The following is a 22,175-nucleotide window of genomic DNA, read 5'->3' as shown; positions in this document are numbered from 1 at the left end:
CTGTTTACATGTAGTCATGCATACAATTAACGTGCCCCAGCAGCAGCTGCTTACATGACCCCAGATTTTGTCATTTTCAGAATAATAGTGGAATTTTAATGTGCATGTAAAAAACTAAACAGACCTTCAAAATCTTGTAGTGGATAAAAGGTTTGCCAGTCTCGGAGTATGTGAGTAGAAGGATTTTAGAGTGCAAAAAGCTGAGCTGGAGAGTGGATGTTCCCACCGCTTCGCTCTGTTTACATGCTCTGGGCAGTCTACAAAGTTTTACAAACCAAGTCAACCAAACTTTAGTGGAAACAATAAATGGTAAGTGTTAAGAAAGAAAGATAGGGTAGCAGCCCTGCTTACTTCACTACTTTCAGCTGCAGCTCTGAATACCGGTGAGATCGGCTAAAATACTCCTGACCATACTAGACCACATCACTTCCTCTGCTGTCGTCCAGTGGTTTAACCACTTTGGCTGACAGCGCTCTCTTGTTATGGCTGCAAGCTGAACTATAGCTGCTCAGTTTTTGTCAGGTTTGAGAACACATCATATGACTCACATGGATCGGTGATATTAATCAGTTTTGGAAGGCACTAATAATGTTAAGTCAGCCTGTTGAAAGGGATGTCAGATAAGAAACGTCTTACCTGGGTTGCCTTTCAAAGGCAATCTATAGACCGTGTCAGGGTTTTTTTGTGTTTCTAGGAAACGTTGTTCCACTAAGACTTGTGTTTCAGGCACTACTGCACATAAACAGCATATGAATGGCTGAACTTCAGTGCTCCTGAACACAATTACACCTTGTGGGAAATACCTTTTTTAGGACATTGCTGCTGAATGGGAGGTTGATCCCTTAAAAGAGGTACAACTTGATGTCAGCAATAAAAGTCTTCTGTTTCACTAAAGAAAAGAGCCAGCGCAAAGTATGGATTGCAGCAGTAAAATAAAAGAACTGCACAGTGTATAGGAAACTCCAGGGTCTGTAGTGTTCATTTCATTACCGGTAAGATTCACAATTTTGGGGATAATTAAAATTGACAAGACAGACACACAGCACACACAATCACAAAAGCTCCTCTCTCCCTCTGACAACTGTTGGCTAGTGAGAGTACCTTGAGCAAACTAGCCTTGTGATTCTCACCAATAAAGAATTGAGCGCTACAAACCCTTGAGTTTCCAGACGGTGTCCAGTTCCTTCATTTGACTACTGCAAACACACTTTGTGCTGGTTCATTTCTTTAGGGAGGTAGTAGACTTTTATATCTGACAGCAAGTACCTTGTCAAAAAAGCAAGCTACCATTGAGCAGCTACATCCTAAAACGAATTTCACGACTGTGTTTGGTTATTCTTGTTTCAGCCTGATGGAGTCAGTGAACTCTGACGTTACTTTAAAACAGAAATGTTACCGTTGAACTGTCTGTCTGTGGCTGCATCACTTTATCCCCGTTTCTTAATTTCCATTCCTTCTCTTTATCTTCTCATTATTTTCTCTCCCATGGAGGGCAGAACCATCGTATCCACCCTACCATGCATTACTCCGTTACACTAACTCACCTGTGCATGACCTGGTCCTCAGGTGTGGGCTGCCTCGCCAACAGGAAACCAACAGCATCGTCCTCTGTGTTTTGTTTGGACTCGTGCATTTTGATTGGCCCTCCCATGTGACTCGGCTGCTGACAGATTGGCCTGCGCTGCTCATGACATAATCACTTGGAGTCTTGGGTTCCATGGCCGTGCAGAGGAATGAGATCCGGCTGAGCTGCATGTCAACAGGACAGCCCCGCCACAGTGCAGAGGGGCGGAGTCAATGTGACGCAGAGGTGATGGTGGATGACCGTGGGGCTCTCCAAACTCTGACCTTTTTAGGAAGTCTGACATTTAAACATCTTGTTTGATATCTCACTATGAGTCAGATGACAGAGATCATACATAGAAAAGAGATCTGGAACATACTGTATTCAGACTGAGCCAGTGCTAAAGTGGGCTAGCAGTTGTGGCTCACTCCTGATGACCCTTGGTTTTTAAGCCAGGAGGCGGTGAGTCGAGTCCCAAAGAGTGAGATGCATCACCTTCCCAGGAAGAAGATTCATTACATGTCTTTGGGGTCACCAGGGAGGTTTGTGACTTTCCTTAGTGGTCCTTGAATGTGTCACTTCTTTTAGGGGTCCCCAAATGGGAGGTTTGTCACTGTTTGTTGTGTCCCAGGCAGGTCTTCCGCGAGAGTCCGTAGAATGGTTGTAAGGAGTGAGGTTCATGACTACCTTTAGATTCTCTGAGGTTGTTAACTTCCTTTACAGCCCCTAAGGGGGTGCATAGGATTAAAGTTATGACTTCCTTCAATGTCCCCAAGAAGGTCCCATGTAATGAGGTGCATCACCTCCTTTAGGGACCCAACAAGTGAAGAGCTTGGCCTCTATTACGGTGTCAAGGATTCAGGCGCATCACTTTTTTTAGTGTCCCTTCGAGGAAGGTCCTTAGGATTAAAGTCACTTCTTTTAGGGTCCCAGGGTGGAGGGTATGTCCCTTTTTGTTATGTCCCAGGCAGGAAGTCCACAACTTTTTAAATGTTCCTCAGAATGGTCGTCCAGAGTGAGGTTCATGCATATTATTTACCTTCCCATTAAGGCCCCTAGGAGGACTCTTAGGATTAAAGCTTACCTTCTTTAAGCTCCCAACAAAGGCCCCGGGACTGAGGTGTGACACTTTCCCCACAAGTGAAGAGCTTGGCCTCTACTAGGATACCTAGGATTCAGGAATATCACTTCCTTTGGAGGAAGGTGCCCTGCTTGTTTAGGGATTCTCAGCAGTAAGGCTTGGGACTTTCTATGGGGTCTCTATAAAGTAATGTTCATAAATAATGTTAGATTGCCTAGGATTGGCCCTCAGACATGACTCTAAAGGTACTTCATCCAGGGCTAGTTTTCTGATTCTGCAGACGACAGGTTAAAAGGATACTTCCCCAAATGTCTGGCAGTACCTGAGATCTTGCCCCTTGACCCCAGAGGTTTCAGTCCCTCAGTCTGTCCACCTGCGTCACATTCAGTCTGATCCCCTGAGCATCACAAGTACGGTGGTTCTCTTGGATCAAATGAGGCTTCAGTCAAAACAAACACAAACACCTTAAGAGAGGCAGCGATAAAGCTGCTAAGTGGCTGCTGTCTGTTTGAACCAGTGAGTGATCCGTCACTTTCTAACTTATTATGAACCAGGAGGTGTTTGTGTGTAAAAACCTGGACAGGTGAAGCGTTCTTACAGCAGAGTGTCAGAAGAAGGTGGTGAGAACGTCAGCCCTGTCCTTGTGTGTGTCGTGGTGGTACTGCCAATCTATGTGCTGTCATTCTGGTGGGGGTGGAGGCATGTCCAAAGTCAGGCTCACTCTGTGGTCATGTGATTTGTGTTTGTTTCCTGAAGGCATCCAAAGAAGCAGGACAGGCGCTGGTGTGTAAGGCCAATCCTAACTTCGACCTGCATCATAATCACCTTCTGCACTGTTTGGAGAAGACCACGGTGAGAACAGAAAGCACTAAGACACAAGCATACTGTACTTTGTCCCCTATGTCCTCTAACACATGTTCCTGACACTTTGTGCCTCAGAACCATGAGTTTGTGGATGAGAAGACGTACGAGGCGGGCTTCAGGGAGATAACTCTGGTGAAGCAGGTGTCTCACTCTTCCTCCATCTCCTCCTCTTCCTCACCCCACGGCTTCACCTCCTGCTGCTCCCGCAAGAAGAGGAAGACCTTCAACGTCCCCAACTCCAACATGTCTGTGGGTCTTCATGGCAGCATCCAGGAGCTGAGCACCATCCAGATCAGGGAGAGACCACTCGCCAACAGGTAGGGAACAGAAACATCATGTTTTTGTACCGCAAGTGTGTCAATAATAGGAGATATTATGAAATAACATATTTACAGTTGGGAGGTCTTCTGTGGGTTTGTGAAGACGCTGCAATGTAATTAAAGGCATTGAACAGGAGGTTGCATAGGTCGTGAAGGGGCTATTAGATATTTGAATTATCCTTAAGTAAGTTCCATTGTTGCTTGAGGGGGTTCAGGGGTCTGTGAGAGGTTACAAAGGCACCTAATGAGGTTCTTACAAGGTTACAAGGTTTTTGAAAAAGCAATAGTTGGTCAAATGGGTGCATAAGGAGGTTCCAGTGTTTCCTGTGCATAGATTTAGAGGCCATTTTTAAGGCTGTCAAGTTCTTGAAAAGGTTTTAGAAGTCCTGAAGTGGTTTTTAGAGAGTTTTAAGGACATTTCATGTCATTGAGAAGTATGCAGAAGTCCTTCAGGAGGTGTTAGAAGTAATTGAGGAGGCATTAATGATCAATTAAGAAGTCACAGCGATCCTTTAAGAGTTTCTGTACATCTGTGAGGATGTTTCAGAGCTCTCATGAAGGTCCCTGAACTCTTGAAGGGGTCCCACGGGTCATTAGAATTGCTTCAAAGTTTATTGAAGAGGAGTTACATGTTGTTTGAGAGGCATAGGTGATTCCTAAGGAGGTTCCATTTAGCCAAAAGGAGGTTTTAGAGGTCCTTGAAAATATTCCAAATGTCCCATGAGGTACAGGAGGTAGCTGAGAAGGTTGCAATGATACATAAGTAGTTTCCAGGGTTCTTAAACAGGTCCCAGGTATCCCTGACCAGGTAACAAAGGTCTTTGATGGTTAAACTGTTAAACTGAACTAAGATTTAGGTGATCACACATGATTTAACACCAGATAACCAAACAGAGAGCAGGGAATTTCTGTGCTGTGTTATAAGGGAAATTAAATGGCATGATATTTTCTTCCAAAAGATTAGTTTCCAGTGCTCTGTGGCTTCAGCTGAATGTAATGTGTAAGACAAAGAGAACTGAGGAGGAGGCATTCTGCTATAACCTGACATAACTTATAAATAGAGGAAATAAAGTTATAAACAGTTACAGTAGAGCCACACACTCACAGACATACTGTATATAAACACATGGCACCCGAGATCATGTGACAGCGTCTTCCCACGTAGAGTCAGTGAGCAGGAATCCAGAATATGTCCAGCTGTGGGAGGCTGTGGGAGGTCTGGGAACTTTCTCCTAAACGTGGACAGCTGGTAAACCGACTCGCCAGGTCCTCCTGTTTTAGCCTCACAGTATCAGTGACCATCAGTGCTGAAGCTCCTCTGTGCCCCCCCCCTTATCACAATCCCCTACAACATAACACTTTTTGACAAATATTAATATTAGATTGGCTGTGTGCCAATATAATTAAAAGTAATTGGGAGCACTTCAAAACATGATAAACAAATATATACTATAACAACAAACAAAACATACAAATCATCTTAGTATTCATAATCAAAAATCTATTTTCAGCTCTTAAGATCTTATCTTTATCATGGAGCCTTTAATCAGCATTTTTTGTCATAGTTTTCATTGATAAAATTAACACCATCTACACCAAACACTCATCTGTTCTTCTGTACTCCTCGCCTAACTTTTATCCAAGTGAATCGCAGATAAGCAGGAATCTAATCTACAGAGGTTCATCTTGACGCACAGATCATGTTTTACAAATTTGGTTTTGTCCAGATTTAGTTCATGTCCATTCATGTTGATAATACACCAGCCTTTACCTAAAATTGACTCGTGGCCTGGTCTGTTGATGTCTTCTTTACGGAATGAAAAGCCGTTATCTCATATGAGCATTATCCACAGATCGTCAGTACTGAAAATACTCCGTCTGGTTTAGGTGAGCGGTAGGCAAGCGGTAGGCACCTGGATAGAGCGTGCAGGAGGCCGGACATGATAACATGACATAAACAAGAGAGTCTCTTGCTGTTCCTTTAATTTGTCTGATTATATCGGCTTTGGTCCTCAATGACAAAAGTTCAGTCTCATCTCTCCAGTTAGACATTCTCGTAGCCGTCTTCCTTTCTAATAAACTAAAATATAATCATCAACACGCCCACTCGCTCGTGGTGAATTCTCTGGATATGTACCTGCTCTATTTGCATATGAGGTCTGTTGAGTTTTCACCGGAGAGCTGGCAGGGTAACGTCTGTTAACCTCATATACGGATCCTCCTAGTGATGTTCTAGATCATTTCAGGTTTCAGTCCTTTACCCCAACAACTGCTTCACTTATCTAATCCTGTTCTTTAAGGCCTTTGCATTTTGTAAATTTAGTCTTAGCAGTTTTTTATTACCATATGTTAAGTGTTGACCAGTCCTTTGTCTCCTCGCTTTCCGTAGTCGATCCAGTCTGAACGCCAAATTTGAGGAGACTGTTCCTCTGAACTGTGACCAGTCATACATCACCGCCGCAGTCATCAGCACGCCCTCACCGCCCAGCACCACACCCGAAGGCAACGACTCATCCAGCTCCATCGACTATTCCCAGACCAACATCGTCCGGGTGTCCGCGCTCTAGATAATACCGTCCCCCTCCAACATGGAAACACAATCAGCCAGCAGGAGGATGACGGGGGTCAGGCATCAGGGGTCGGGAGTCGACGGCCCCGCACCACTACAGATTCAGAGGGCGGGGGTTTGGATCAAGTGTCCACGATGGAAGTCGGGTTAGCTTGATTATTTCAAACCTCTCATGGAGGATTTCTATATGCACCAAAACTCAGCTAACCCACCTTGGAGCGCATTTCTGTTGTTTTGTCTTGTAGGAAGGATTTCTATTCCAGCAGTCAAACACCGGAGGAGAGAAAACGGTAGCACTTCGGCTGAAGACTGATCTTTATCTGAGAGAAATTTAAATCGTCTCTACAGCTATTTTTCCAATCCTGTATTTCTTTAATTTTAATGTCTTAAAACACGAAGAGAGCCGATTTCTTGATTTTGAACGCAGTTCAAAGGAAAAAGGCAGATATTTTGGGAACTACACTGTAAACCATTTTACCAGAGTTACATGACAAAATATCCTCGCTTAACACAAAGAATGAAATTAGAGGGAGACTGCTAGCCTAGCTCCATAGTTAAAGAAAAAAATTTGACATCCGTGTGATTTACACGTTGTAACTCGTTAGCAAACAAGCTAGTCATCTTTCGATTCAGGAGTCAGGTTTGTTTAGTTGACTGGACGTAACTGTTGATACCTAGAAGCTAACTGGGAGCTAGCTGGTCCTTAAGGGTAACTTGAGTCATATGGCTTGGTCTTTCTAAATACCCAACATACATGGACATTTTCTAGAAGTTACTGTTATCACCTCTGCTAAGCCATCAGTCAAAAACACACAATTATGTAATTTCATAAAGAAACCTTGTTGTTTACTGATTTTGAGTTAAGATAGTGGTTTTTGTGCGCTCGTTTTAGAATTGTTGAAGGTTTTTTTATTCTGTTTAAACTAGCTGTCACTTAGCTAGGCTAGCAATTTGCCTATCTGTCTCAGGTACGCCTTGATTCAGAATAGACTGTATGGATGATGTTTTTCAGTAGTCTGACCCTGAAGCTAACGTCGCCCTGGTTCCCTCGTCAAAAAGCCTCTGGGATTTTTCCATTGGATTTTGGATCAATTGCAGAAAATAAACTCTGTGGTCAACAAACATTTTGTTCAGCGGGATAATCTTCATTAATTAACCCCACTTTTAGGATTTTTGAAGCCCAAATACTATCAGCAGAGTTAGGGTATAAACAAACCACACTTTGGTCACATGATTTAACGTCTCCACCACAACGGGGCTGGTAAGTCATGTTTGCCGTGATGATGTTCTGTAGTCATATTTAGACACTTGTTAACAACCACCTTTTTTAACACGTAAAACCTTCAGAGTTCACAGTTTAATATTAACTGACTTATTATATGTCAGAAAACAAAACGTGAATGTCTGCAGCTTGTGTCAACCACAGAACTTTTATCCAGCCCCTTCTCACCACCAACTCCTCAAATACTACAATACGCACTGGGCAGCAGCTATATCTGATGCCACCGGCCACAACCAAAATTGTCAAATAATGCCACTTCAAACAGCGGATGTTCCCCCCCACTGAAATCAATCGAGCGCTATGAAAATTCATTATGGGAATAATACTGAAAATTAGCATTCTGTTTGTGGTTGCATTTTCATAAGGTGCAAAAAGAAAAGTGAAAAAATGGTACAGCGGGTGTCAAGAGTTCGGAAGGTGAAGATAGTAGATTTTCTGTACTCTTAAAGTCAGCATGATTATTGCCAAATATCTAGCGAGTTTGTATTTTTAACATTAATCCTGTAATGATTTTTTTTGAAAGCCCTAGATAAATTATATGTTTGAGTTTCATGAGAGTGTTATTTAAAACCAACACCATCCCCAACCACAGCACTCTGGCTGGGTCACATAGTGTTTACTATGCAAACCTTCAGGGGAAACGTTTCTGCAACACTATAAGCAAGACTACCACAGACAACACCGAGGCCATGTGGTTGGTATTTTATAGAAAAATAAACACAAATGTATTTAATATTCAAAAGTTATTTGTTTTTAAGCCAACAAAAGCCAAAGACATGATTTTAAAATGAATTTAAATGGCAAACTTATAGATAAAATCTGCAATTTTAAACAATGTTTAAGAGAGGTTTTAATGGGGGACCTGGATTATATTTTATGTTTTATTATTATTTTATTTGACTTCATTTTATTTAGTTTAGTGTTTTTTAGTTTTATTTAGTTTATTTATATTATTTATCAGGATTTTACAATATATATATATATATACACACATATATTTGAAATATCTTTTATTCATGTGTTTATATTTCATTTTTTAGTTTGACCTCACAAATATTGTAAATGCTTAAATATGTAGCACGAGTTCTGGATCGGGGCGAGGTAAAATGGCTAACACGTGTTCTTCCCAGAATGACGAGCTTTTCCTTTAATTGATTTAGTGGAGGACATTTTGAATTTTCAGCTCTGAAGAAAAAGAAGGGACGAGTAGGAAAAACCCTTTGAGCATGTTTAGTATCTGTGTGTGTGTTTGAGTGCATGGATCGGTGTGTTCACGTGTGCATGCAGATCTGACTGAATGCGTGCGCGACCCGGCGAGCGGTCCGAGTCCTGACTCTGTATTCAGTTTTTTTACCGGATCTATCAGTCGGAGCTCACTGCCTTTGTCTCGGCTGTCCAGAAACATGAACTGAACCGCCATCCTGGAAAACATTGATGTCAGTTTCTGATAAAAAGAAAGAAAATGTTTTTGTCTTTGCACCGCAGCGTTTATCTTTGTGGTCTTGCTTGCAGATTTTGTTAACGCACATGTTGCCTAATGTTATTTTTCTTTTCTTAATGTGACCAGGGTTAAGCACTGTGTCGTCAGCCAGATATTTCTTCATCGTGAAAGAACTGATTTCAGGGAGATTCAAGGATGTTTTGGGAAGATTTACCGACATCGTACTGTTTATCTAATATATCTGGATTACTATTACTGCAAAAATAACCCCCTGAAATATTAAATGTCCAAAAGTTCCTACATACAATTTTACCCATAAAATCAAATTGGATGTAGCCTGCGCTGTTGGCAGCTTCTTAGTTTTCTCTCTTTTTTTTTTTTTTTTTTTTTAGAGTATCAGCTTTTATTTTGTACAGAAACTTCCACGCCAGGAAAAAAAACCCACCAACAACAACAAAACTTATCAGTGTCAGGTAATAACGTGAAAAGTTTGTCACGTTACAATGAGATATTTTCAGGTGAAAAAGGAGCATTTATTGTTAAAAAAATGTTCTTGCTAAAACAGTATAGTATTTTATTACCAGATAAATAGTATAATGCCATGACAAGATTTTTGTTTGTTTGTTTTTTTACGAAAAGTTTCTTGTTATAACATTAAAATATATTGTTATATCCCGAAAATTTTCACGTTATTACCTGATAGCCTGTTGATCAGGTGTTTTTTGAGGGTTTTTTCCGGGCTCATCAGCTTAACACTTTAGCAGTTTTGTGAGTTAGACCAAACTACAAAACGAACAGTTGGCTGTTTGACAGAGATATGAAACGCTCTTTTGTTTTAGTATTTTAAAGGCAGTAAGGACTGCTCACTTTTGCTAACAGAAAAATGATTTTGCATTAGCTGCCTAGGCATGTAATTTTAGAAAGATGTAATTAGAAAGAAGTACTTATCCTATTGAGTGACAGAGAAAGAAGCAAATAGTAAACAATTCTTGAAAGCACATTATGTAAGTATTTTTATCAGGATCTTTGTATATTGAGCTGAGCAGCATCTTGTCCTGTGAATTTATAGGCTAACGTAGCATTAGTTCAGCAGCTAAAGGAGACTAAAGGAGACGCAGTCAGACGTTACTTACCAGCAGTTTGTCATTATGACCACAACTACACAGCAGTCATCACTAAATAATGTTACACTTAAAATGCAAAGAGCAAAATAGTGAGAAAATAAGTATCGCAGTAATGTAGCTGCCTTTGCTAAATGTGAGCTAAACTAAATGCATCTTATTGATTCTGATGGAAAGTTTCAACATGTAGGAAATACTCTTTTAGTTATTAGATGAATATCAATGTTGATGTGGTTTTGTTAAGGCCTCGTTCAACTGGAGCTCATCAGCTTGTGTGTTCGACATGGAAAATTCAAAATCGTGAACTCGAAGCTCTCAGAATTTATATTTACGAGGTCATAAATACCACAATAGCAGAAGCTTTCGTACAGACTTTTTTCATGAACGCGGTCAACAAAACCCCATTTGAACGTAGCATGAGTCGAGAGCTGAGGTGTGGTTAGCTTAGCTTAGCTTAGCTTAGCTTAGTAAGACAAACTTGCTTGATAAAAAAAGCAGTTTGTGTAAGTTTTGAGCTTTACACAGAGCTAGCTAGCCAGCGGTTCCCTCCTGCTTCCAGTCTATGCTATGCTAGTATTAAAAAGTCAACTGTCAGAAACAAAGCGAACATGAGTATTTCCCTAAATGTTTTTTAGCTATTCAGAATCATTAAGCTAACATTTCTCCTCCTGTAGCTAACGAGACAACACCAAAGTCTGTTCATATTTTGGTGGATATTTTAGATGCAGTCTTCTACTGTAGCTGGCATTCCCAAATATATGTGTTTTTTAAATTATTATTATTCCTTTCTGGTGCACACACAGTACTTAGACTAAACGTTGACAAGATTTTAAAAAATGATGTGCACAAGTTAACTTCTGGTCCAATTTTAAAAAAATACTACATTTCAGGACTTAAGACTCTGTATGTTTTCGACTGTTTGTGATTTGTAGGTCAAAAGCCATGGAGACAAACGGGAAAACACGGAGCACTTTTTAGGTATGAAAATGGTCAAATTTAAAGATTTCTCCTCTTTCAGAAATGTCTACCTGTACTGGTGAGACGGGTGTTTCACCAGTGCTGAACGGACAACTCCATTTTTTGATATGATGGCGGTTCTCCTTTTCTTAAAATACTGTGACTTTCTTCTTTTCATTTCCTGAGTGGATAAAATGGATTTATCGACGTGGATTCACTTTGTGGACGTTTCTACTCCACAGCTGGATTTAAAGTTTGAGCACATCGGAGCGTTGAAGCCTCAAACATTCGTGGGCGGCTGAAATATGTTCAGCACAAAGATTTGACTGATATCTCTCAGAGGTGGAATTTTTTCCCGATCTGGATTAAAAGCAGATTATTTTCTGTGTTGCTCATTTTTCGCGATGACAAAGTTTCGGAGTGAAAATGCAAATGGCCGACCCTGCGAGCAGCCTGTTAATGAATCCCCCCCCCATCATCCATCACTGCTTGACTATAATGTGACATATGCAACTTCTTTTGGTTGATTCTCTGTCTCTGGTTTTTTAAGGATACATTGATTTTCAGGACATGGGGGTTAATGAGAAAAAACATATTTTTGAGGATCATATTGTTAATTTTTGGTTGTAAAAGAAAGAAATAAGGATTATTCTTATTACTACTGTTGCTAGTGCCCATGTGCTGTAATTGTTCTTTATGGTGTAGTAAATCATCTTATTTTTTCAATAATTTCCATAAGAAGTCGTAGTGTCTTACGTTAACACTCCACGTGATATTTTTCGAAAGCGTTCCAGAAACGACTTGCATGCGTTGGGATCAGTTGTTGTGTTGGAGGGAGGAAGTGATTCAAGGATTTACTTGTAAATTGTGGAAATTCTGAGGGCGGTTATGGTAATTAATTACTTTTGTTACAGCTTGTGTTATATTGATCAAAAACATGAATTATTGAGGATGATATTGAAAAGAGAAGTTTCCATGGTTTTAGTCTGGTGCAGTGTCTGAGTAGAATAAAACATTGTCCTTTGAAAACACTCACACAGGCCTGGGTGTCTCTTTTAATACCAAGCAGATGGTTTAAATCCACCAAATATTTATTGTTTCTTTTTTGTTATTTCATGTCAACGCTGTATTCCATTTTTTTGGTTTGTTTTGTCTTTCATCCGGTAGTCTTAACAAAAGATGCAATTCATTCAGCCAACAGTTTTGCTAATATCTGCATATAAGTATGAACACTGTATAATTAGTGCGGCCGCTAGGGGTTGCTGCCTAACAGTAAAGATGATTATGGATTGTGTGTGCTTTACGTTGGCGTCCTGCACCACCCTGTTGGGGTTTATTTCACAATAATGACCAGCTCACTGTGCATTATCTCACTTATGACACGGCTATCTAAATCAATCATTTGATTCAAAATCTCAAAATATTGATTTAAATATCATTCTGTTGCTCCGTCCAATGGTCTTCAAGACTGTTATTCATTGCTGCGGCTTGTATTTAGAAAGACCTCAGATTATTTAACCAATCAGAATGCAGTATCCCCTAAAGTGATTAGTTACGATAAGATATGATGTGTAAAAATAGAGGAGTGTGTAAAGTGAGACACTCTGCTCATTTGTCTGGGTCAAATCAGCACATTAACTGTGACAGATGCATGGTCTCCATAACGAACTATTAATACTCTGTACAGTACTGCAGAGGTAGAATTTCATACGTGTTGGAGTCAGGAGCTTTTCACATCAACCAGCTGACACCCGGAGGACCGCCGCTGTGCTGTGTTCAGGGACAGCTGCAGGGACTGCAGGAATGTGTTGTAGGTGAGATGCTCGCCGTTTCAAACGCTAAATCGAATGTTTTCACTACAGCTGATCTGAGCAGTTTGGATGGAAACAGCAGTCAATGTGATTTTACATCTCTTCCACCTCTGCAGAGCTTTTACAGCAGACAATAATAACGACAAATACATTTTGTGGTAAACTTAATGCTGAGCAGGTTACCTTTTCTATTAACATAAAGAGGAAATGCAGCATGTTATCTGGCAAGTTGCAAAAATGTTGATACTGAATGCATCATGTTCTGTGAAGATTTCAGTCCTTTTCCACCAAAATCCCCAATCTGAAAGTCACTTAAGTCTACAAATAAAGTGCTTTTGTGCCTGAACCAAACATCCACAGTTTCTTCGACAGACAAATCCAGCTTTAATGTTCAGGTTTTTTTGCAGTGAGAAAATGATCAAACGCTCCAATAACTGTGAGACAAATATCATTAAATATTCAACACCATGCACATATTCTCAGTATGACACTCTGATAAACATGTTGCTTATCTTCCAGTGGGTCCTGACACTCCTCAACGACTGACAGCAACGACTCGCTTCTGTAAAGTTCAGACAGTTCTTCAAGCAGTCGATGTCGAGACGTCTTTTTAGTGGTGAGAATCCCGAAGAGAAGATGTCCTTCTTTTCTTAGACAGTGGTTGTTTCCATCAGTGCTTCAGTTCATGTTCTCATCCAGTGAAAAACCACAAAGTACCAAAAAATCAACCAGAATCCATCGAATTCCCTAAAAGAACCTCCACTGGTTCAAAGTTCATCAAAAGTCTTTTCTTTTTGTTTCCCCTCATCATCACTTCCAATCTGCAGTGAAGTCAATATGTTGGTAGTTTTATTCATCATTTCTATCAGTAAAAATAATTTTACTCATTGAGTTAATATCTGAGATCACAGTGACGTCACTGAGTAAAGAAACACGACGGATCAGACCATCATATCTCCGGATCAGACCATCAGATCTCCGGATCAGACCATCATATCTCCGGATCAGACCATCAGATCTCCGGATCAGACCATCAGATCTCCGGATCAGACCATCATATCTCCGGATCAGACCATCATATCTCCGGATCAGACCATCAGATCTCCGGATCAGACCATCATATCTCCGGATCAGACCATCAGATCTCCGGATCAGACCATCAGATCTCCGGATCAGACCATCATATCTCCGGATCAGACCATCAGATCTCCGGATCAGACCATCATATTTCCGGATCAGACCATCAGATCTCCGGATCAGACCATCAGATCTCCGGATCAGACCATCAGATCTCCGGATCAGACCATCATATCTCCGGATCAGACCATCAGATCTCCGGATCAGACCATCATATCTCCGGATCAGATCAGCGCATTGTCAGATCTCAGATCTGAACCTGATCAGTTTACAGTCTGTTACTGACAGAAATGATGAATTAAACAGCTTTAATAAGACTTTCGTGTCCTTCGGTTGTGTTCTGCGGTTTGACTCCGTCTGCTACGACAGCCGCTCCATCTCAAACTGGAGTTCACCGGGTTTGTTGGCGTTGCTGGTGATCACGGTGCAGCTCTTGTTCGTGCGGTTGCAGCCTGACTGCGAGTTCTCGGCTGTGAGCGGGGTGGAGTCGTCCGGCATCGGTGCCGCCGTGGCGTCCAGCTCTGGAGACTTTTGCCCATAGTAAAGCGCCCAGAGCAGCGTGAGGGTGAGCGCCATGGCCAGGATCTGAGCCACGCCGATGGACACGCCCAGGAAGCGCAGCGCCTGCAGCTGCTTCGTCCCTCGAATGAAACTGTAGATCTTTGGACCACAGCCCTGAAACAACATGAGAAAACACTGTCAGCCGTCACAAAACACTAACTGCTGCCTCCTGTCCCTCACTTTTCGCCTGATTTATGTACATTCAACTGTGCCACTCTCTGAATAAGTGACACTCGACAGAATGCACAGTTTTTCAACAGAAGAAAGCGGACACACCCAACTGGATTTGCTTCGGGGCCACTTTTGCAAATTGGCAGGAGGACAAAACATATAACAGAAAGAAATTGCTAATATGCCTTCTTTAAAAAATGGCCAAAAAATACGTTTTTTGAGGAAAACAAAAGACAGATTTTTTTGTCCCCTGACCCTCTGAGCGGAGGATAAGATCAGCCGCCATATAACGGGGACGATCAATGATTGTTATTGACATGTGATGTCATTGTTATTGTTTAATAACAGCTGCTGATACGTATGTTACATGTCACACAAGAGGCCCGCTCTGTTGTGTTAAACCTCCTCAGTTTCTGTGATGCTGGCATGCTGTCTAAAATCACACATTGAAAACACATGATGCCAATCGGAGGCGACGGTGGCTCACCTCCTGATGCAGGTCACTGAGGTCGTGGTAGTGGGCATGGCGAGCACATCCTGGATACTGATTGGAGCAGCAGGAGTCAGGAGGCCACTCCATCTCCGTCATCTCTAGCCAATCAGTGAAGTAGATCACCCCGCAGCATTTAAACTGTCCACAGGTAAACACACCTGTTAGCACACACATCACATGACCAACACAGTCTGTTTGTGTGTGTGTGACTTCTGACCTCTGTCTGGAAGCTGTTCCAGGTGTGTGTGAGCCACTGGTAACGCTGCAGGCCGAAGTTCGACATTCGAGACTTCAGGCTGATCATATCAGAGCGCTGCACCGACGGCTGGACACACACACACACACACACACACACACACACACACACACACACACGGCTGTTGTTGTTTATTACAGCTGGAGGAGATTTTCTCCAGACACTGAGTCAATGACTCACCCTCCGTGTGTGTGTGTGTGTGTGTGTGTGTGTGTGAGTGAGTGAGTGAGTGAGTGACGTACACACACACAGTCATTAGAATTCATTCAGTTTTCGTGTTTTCATGTTTTCAAGCTCCTGGACCCAAACTAAACTTTTTTTTCACAGTTTATGGTCTCTGAGGTCGTGACCCCCCGCCTCCCGTCAGCCAGGTGTGTCTGCTCTCTGCTGATAACACTCTATTCACACTGACTACAATACCCACAACCCCCTGAGGCAGGTGAGGCGTGCAGTGATGGAGCAGAGGAGAGATAATGAAGTAGGCCTGCAGGTAAAAACACATAAACACACACAGCTGCTGAGATCTGATTAACACACCATCTGATACTGACGCCGCTCCTCCTCTTTCTTCTTCTCTTCATTGGTTTTATTTTTCATCCTTTTTTTGTCTACTTTTTTCTGTTTTTAAATTCGTAGTATTGCTACTTTTCAATTTTTTCTTTCTTTTTGTATTTATTTTTTGTTTTTATTTTTACGCTTCTTTTTATTATTTTCTTTATTTTTCTTTTCTGTATTTAACTTCCTTTTTATTTTTTCTTCCTTTGTCTTTGTCTTTGTCTTTTTTCTTTTGTTTGTTCTCTTGTTGTGTTATATAATGTCTTTGTTGACTGAATTATTTCGCTCCACGTGCTTGTGTTCTTGTCGTACATTAGTTGTGTATTTGTCATGTATTAGCTGTGTTAACTGTGGTGTTTTTGTGTGGTGTGGTGAAACAGGATCTGATCTGAGAGCAGCAGCGAGCCGCTCATGTTTGACATTTCGGGTTATTCATAGCAGAGCGATGTGTCGGAAACTGAATCCATCTGCAGCTGCTCACTACCTCCGCTCTGATTGGTCCGCTTCACTCGGCCAGGGGCGGGGCAAATACTCAGCCAATATTCTCATTAGTAAAAAATACAGCTGAGTAATAAGGCCAAAAATGTGAGATCAAAATAATGTGATTCTATTATGAAAATTAGTTACATTATTGTTATTATTATTTATCTTTTGTTGGCTTTTTTTCTGTAAAATGCTAATTTTGGCATTTTTGTTTGTTTTTCCTTGTTTTTTGGCATTTTTGTTTGTTTTTTCCTTGTTTTTGTTTGTTGTTTTCAGGTTGAGGGGGGTCCGTTTGAATAAGCCTCTGCCTTCATGACCTCTCCTGATACAGATTTTGCTTTTTTTTATGTAGTTTTTAAATTGTATGCTGAAATATATTTGGGTTTTTAATAAATCATGTGATGTTTGTGTTTGGTCACCTCGTCGTAGGTCCACACGGCGCTCGCCAGCTCTACACAGAAGATCACCAGCAGACTGCAGAAATACTGAAACAAACACACACACACACACACACACACACAGAGAGAGAGAGAGAGAGAGAGAGAGAGAGTTTAATCTCACAGTACAAAACCTCTTTAACCTTTGACCTTACTCACAGGTTTTCCCAGGGTCCTGGAAAACCTGGAAGCCTCTTGGAGTTTTGTTGTGTTTCATGGAATCGTGACGTGGATAAACAGTTTTATTTTCTGTGGCGCTGACGTCGCTCTGATAGAAACTGATGTAAACTAAACGTTTCATACGTTTCTTCATTTGCTGCCTTCATGTCCCCGCTGCTCTCCGTCCGTTCAGCTGCTCTGTCTCCCACCGTCTCCTCTTTCAGGGACAATCTTATCTGTCCTCTGAGGGACAATGGAGACACCTGACACCTGCCCCCACCCCAGCCAGCCCCCACCCCCCACAGCCAGCCCCCACCTGGTGACAGCAGACAGGTGATGTGGATCGCTCAGTGACCAGAGACACAGTCACCTGTGCTCACCTGCAGCTCGATGTGTCTGCTCATCTCATGGGTTGAAAGTCAGACTTTACGTACAGTGTGTTCAGGGAACACATTTGTACATTGTATAGTTTAACTCTGTATGAATTTAACTTCATGGAGGGAAAATATTGCAAATGCACATTTTTCCTGAATATCTCAATGGACTCACCTTGCTGCAGCTGCATGTAGTGAAAATGCGCATTTATGTAAAGTTGTGCAGATGCAGCTTAAAATCACAGTGCAGATGTTACATTTGTATATGTTGTGTTTGATAAAACTTTACATTCGTGCGATGCTGCACACGTGCAGATTTACATATGTTTACGTCTATAACTGTAACTGAACGAGTCTACGGCCCAAATCTCATCTACTGCAGTTTTTGCATATTTGCATGCTGACGTAACCCCTTCTAAAGACAAGTGTAATTGAAAAATTCACATAAACTACATTTACAGGCACATCCAACATTTCTACACACACACACACACACACACACACACACACACACACACACACACTCAGCTACAACTTGCATCGTGTTCATCACTTAAATTACAAACACATACAGGAATAACTGAAGACGAAATAATCTACAAGTTTACAAAAAGCAAAAGCTGAGCGTGCTCTGAAAATGTGTGTGAACTACATGAACAGTGAATTTTCACTGCATATGTGTCGGGTTTTATTCTGCTGACGCCGAAGTCACTGAATCGTCCTTCAGCCGACTGCGATAAAAAAACGTGGACGCACCCAGGAGAGCAGCAGCAGGTTACACCTGAGCGTGCCGCAGTACCCCACCATGGCCACGATGATGAGGAAACAGCACACGGCGATGATGACGGGGTGGACAGCTGGAGAGTACGTCAGCACCGCCGCCTCCTCCAACCTCAACACACAGACAGACAGAGGACAAAGAACATAAGAATCTAAAGGTGATTTTCTCCACGTCTGTGTGATGGATGGTGTCCACACTGCAGAGACTCAGAGATGTTGGAGACAGATCAGAGAGGCTGGGGGACATGTTTTTCAGATGACCTGTGAAGCAGACTCAGACCTCGAGGGTCCTCCTCCATCAGGACTCTGTCTGATCGTGTTAGCTGGACTCTGTGTGGGACTCACCTGGTGTGGGCTGTCAGGGTCAGGACAGTGTTCAGAGAGTCTCTGATCCAGGCTGCCACTCCTAGCACACATGCTGACATCAGCTAGATACACACACACACACACACACACAAATAAACATACATGGATCAGTTTCTGCTGCCCACAAATAACATCTCAGAATGTCAAACATGCTCTCAGACAGACGGGCGGACGGATAGACAGACGGTGACCTACTTTATAGTAAACTTTTACTGCAAACTCTGACTGCTAACTTTAACCCTCACTGAAAACATTTACTGCAAACTGTAACTGCAAACTTAAACTGTTACTGCAAACTGTAACTGTTACTGCAAACAAACTGTAACTGCAAACTTAAACTGTTACTGCAAACTTTCACTTTCACAGCAAACTGTCAGTGCCAACTTTAACTTTTGCTTGAAACTTTAACTTTAGCTGTAAACTTTTGCTGCAAATTGTAAGTTAAACATCTGCTTTCACTGTAATCTTTGTTCACTTGAACCCTCACTGCAAACATTCACTTTCACTGTAATTTTTGACTCCTAACTTTAACCCTCTCTGCAGACTGTGACTTTCACTGCAACATTTTACTTTTACTGCAAATTTTCACTTTTAGCACAAAGTTTAAATTTAACTGCAAACTTAGATTTTTTTATTTTTCTGAAAACGTATGGTTCAACAGGGAAATATTTTACCACAGACTTTAAACACTAAACGCGTAAAAGTATGTGGACACAAAGTACCAGATAGACAGATAATACTGTATAACAATGTAATAATATTGTTTGTGAAGTAGTTGTAATACAACTGTGTTGTTATATAAAATGTGACTTTATGGCCTTGGAAAAGCTTTTCGTGTTTTAATTATCTGCTCTCTGGCTGTCGAGGTGCTTCATTGCTCTAAAACGCGTGCGGATAAACACCTGAGAGTCGCACGTGCTGATGTTGGATATGTAAAAACAGTTTCTATGTGATGATGAGCTGAGACACATGCGGAGTGCGGAAATATCTCAGATCAGAGAGCTGACAGGGTTAATAACCTCCAGCCCGTGTGTCGGTGTGTCGGTGTCGGAGTGGCCGCAGCAGCCGCCTCTCACCCAGAAGAGCAGGTTGAGCGCGTACAGCAGACAGCGCAGACACCTCACCGCGTCCTCCCGAGCCATCCCGTCCGGAGCTCCGCCGCGCGGCTCATCTGAGCCCGGGACACCATGACGACATGCTCACTGCAGACACGCGGCACTCAGCCCGGACACACTCATCACCAGCGCACGGAAGCCTCTTCTTCTTTTTTCAAACTGCGTCTGCTCCGTGCGTAAAATCCGCATTCCGCCGCCCGCGCGCCTCCCGCTCGGCTCTGTCCGGAGTCTGGTTTCAGCCGCTCGGCTTTATCCGTCACGAGCTCCAGGAAACTTCCACAACAGGTGGTTTCTTACTTTCCCTCAGCCCCGCCGGGAGGAGGATGGAGTGTGCGGCGCGGCGCACAGCGGCGGCGCTGACGTTTCCAAATCAATCATCAGTCACTGCGCGCCGCCGGGGCGCAGCGCAGAAACTTTAAACACAAGTTTCACAAAATCAGTGATCCAAAAACTTTAAACTCCAACGATGGGAAACACAAATTTAACAAAAAACATGTCAACCCTCCAGCAGCGCGCGCTAAATCCTCTCAACTCGCTCAATAATCTCAGTTTAAACGTTTCTCCGCTGCGTCAGAGCTGCGGAGCGCGGAGACGGCGGTGGATCCAACCGGAGCCCGGAGCAGAGCGGAGGGGCGGCGCGCTGTCCCGGCCCGTCTTCTTCTTCCTCCTCACTAATTAAATGCGCGCAGCAGCAGCAGCCTCTCCCCTCCTCCTCCTCCTCCCCCCGTCAGTGGGGAGTCCTGGGGGAGGACGCAGGAATGTGTCCGCCTCCAGCCGCAGAGCCGCGGGGTCAGCAGGCCAACACACTCACACTGCTGTTATGTTGGAGAGGATGAACAGACGCGAGGAGGGAGGGAGGGAGGGAGGCCTCTGCTGGCAGCGCGAGACAGGGGGAGGCTGGAAACACTGAATTAATACACGCACTATAAATGGACAAAAATATGTGGACACCAACAAGCGGAGAACTGTGTGTCTGCATACTTTTGGACATCAGTATGTGGACCCAAACTACTGAACAAATAAACCACAAAACGGATGGACAAAACGGTATGCAAAGTACTGGATAGATAAATGATGTTGCGAAAAGTATTTGGACACTAACACGCTATTTGGCCAAAAGTATGTGGACAGAAACAGTTGGCTACATAGTAATATATGTCCATATTACTTATGGCCAAAAGTATGTGCATACAAACTACCAGAAACAGTATTTGGTGTCTACATACTTTTGGACTTCCGATTGTGGACACAAGCTATTACACAAATAACATGGCCAAAAGTGTGTGTACACAAAGTACTAGATGGATAAGTGATGTGGTCAAAAGTATGTGGACACAGCCGGGAGTCTATTTAGAGTTAGAGTTTAGAGAGGAGAGAGTCTGGAGTTTATGTCCATATACTTATGACCAAAAACACAAATTCAGACAATTTGATATGTGGTGTTTTGTGTGTATTTACCTTTGGCCATAAGTATGCGGACACAAACTACTAAACAAAAAAGAATGTGGACAAAAGTAAAATGACATCACAGACTGACTGGGTAAAAGTATGTGGCCCATATACTTTTGATATATACTACTGATTTTGAGAAATCTGATAATTATTCTGACTTGGATACGTGTTTTGTTTGTTTTTTTGGCAAAAAGTGTGTGGACGCATATTAATAAATAGATACACAAACTCACTGTCCAAAAGTATGTGGACAGAAACTCCTGTCATCTCCAAGTTTGTGTCCACAAATATATATATATATATATATATATATATATATATATATATAAAAAATAGTTTTTAGAATAATCTTTTTTTTATTTGCTTGTTTTGCTAATTTTATGTAATTTTCTTGAGCTAACTGCTAATGTTCAGGTAAAAAAAGGAAAAAATTGCTTATTGCCTTTGTCCCATGTTCTTGGAAGAAATCAATCCAGTGTACTCTGGTTTTAAAGGGTTAAATGGAGTAGGCCTATATGAGATGAACTGGTTACAAGCTCGATTTATTTGTCATTTTACAGCACAGGGATGCACAGTGAAATATAAGATGTTGTTCCTTCACACACAGAAAATATCTAAAAATATTTAATTAAGTATATAATAAAAAATAATATTAAAAATATGCTACAGGCCACCAGTTTTATTTTGTCTTATTTTATTTCATTACGACACTAACTGTAGATTTCTTCTTTGATTCTAATATAAAAATGGAAATTCACGTTAAATTTAAATAAAGTTAAATTATTATTCTTGTTATTATTATTATATTTTTAAAGATTATTTTAAT

The 22,175-nt window shown here is 41.8% G+C and overlaps 2 protein-coding genes across 4 annotated transcripts in view; one reads left to right on the top strand and one right to left on the bottom strand.

Annotated features, from left to right (window-relative positions):
- The window catches only part of LOC121961508 (A-type voltage-gated potassium channel KCND2-like), a 59,194-nt gene extending 46,960 nt beyond the window's left edge, over nt 1-12,234 (top strand). For both annotated transcript variants that reach the window (XM_088072473.1, XM_042511518.2), the window contains 3 exons: nt 3,402-3,497; nt 3,585-3,826; nt 6,219-12,234. In XM_088072473.1, coding sequence (XP_087928599.1) covers nt 3,402-3,497; nt 3,585-3,826; nt 6,219-6,396 — 516 coding nt within the window. In that variant the 3' untranslated portion in view covers nt 6,397-12,234. The remainder of the gene's footprint in view (nt 1-3,401; nt 3,498-3,584; nt 3,827-6,218) is intronic.
- Nucleotides 12,235-13,370: 1,136 nt separating this feature from the next.
- On the bottom strand, nt 13,371-20,646 carry tspan12 (tetraspanin 12). 2 transcript variants are annotated; one of them, XM_088072474.1, is made up of 7 exons: nt 19,802-20,646; nt 18,762-18,844; nt 18,393-18,528; nt 17,086-17,151; nt 15,590-15,697; nt 15,367-15,510; nt 13,371-14,822 (listed from the first exon to the last, which is right to left on the bottom strand). In XM_088072474.1, exons 1-7 carry the CDS (start codon nt 19,922-19,924, stop codon nt 14,508-14,510), a joined length of 975 nt encoding a protein of 324 aa, XP_087928600.1. In that variant the 5' UTR covers nt 19,925-20,646; the 3' UTR covers nt 13,371-14,507. The 2 variants fall into 2 exon arrangements, with proteins under 2 accessions (XP_087928600.1, XP_087928601.1); XM_088072475.1 differs by having other exon boundaries at nt 19,859-20,633.
- Between the last annotated feature and the right edge of the window lie 1,529 nt (nt 20,647-22,175).

The sequence above is a fragment of the Plectropomus leopardus genome, chromosome 22 (assembly GCF_026936395.1).
Source record: "Plectropomus leopardus strain MGB_pleo_1.0 chromosome 22, ASM2693639v1, whole genome shotgun sequence".
NCBI lineage: Eukaryota > Metazoa > Chordata > Actinopteri > Perciformes > Serranidae > Plectropomus > Plectropomus leopardus.
This window is presented reverse-complemented; position numbering and strand designations above follow the sequence as displayed.

What these genes read in the sequence shown, in the direction of transcription:
- tspan12 (XM_088072474.1), bottom strand. Translation starts at nt 19,924, where the DNA reads ATGGCTCGGGAGGACGCGGTGAGGTGTCTGCGCTGTCTGCTGTACGCG. An exon ending in ACCCTGACAGCCCACACCAG is followed by an intron (nt 18,529 to 18,761) that starts GTGAGTCCCACA and finishes CTGTGTGTTGAG; the next exon opens with GTTGGAGGAGGCGGCGGTGC. An exon ending in GGAACAGCTTCCAGACAGAG is followed by an intron (nt 15,511 to 15,589) that starts GTCAGAAGTCAC and finishes ACCTGTGGACAG; the next exon opens with TTTAAATGCTGCGGGGTGAT.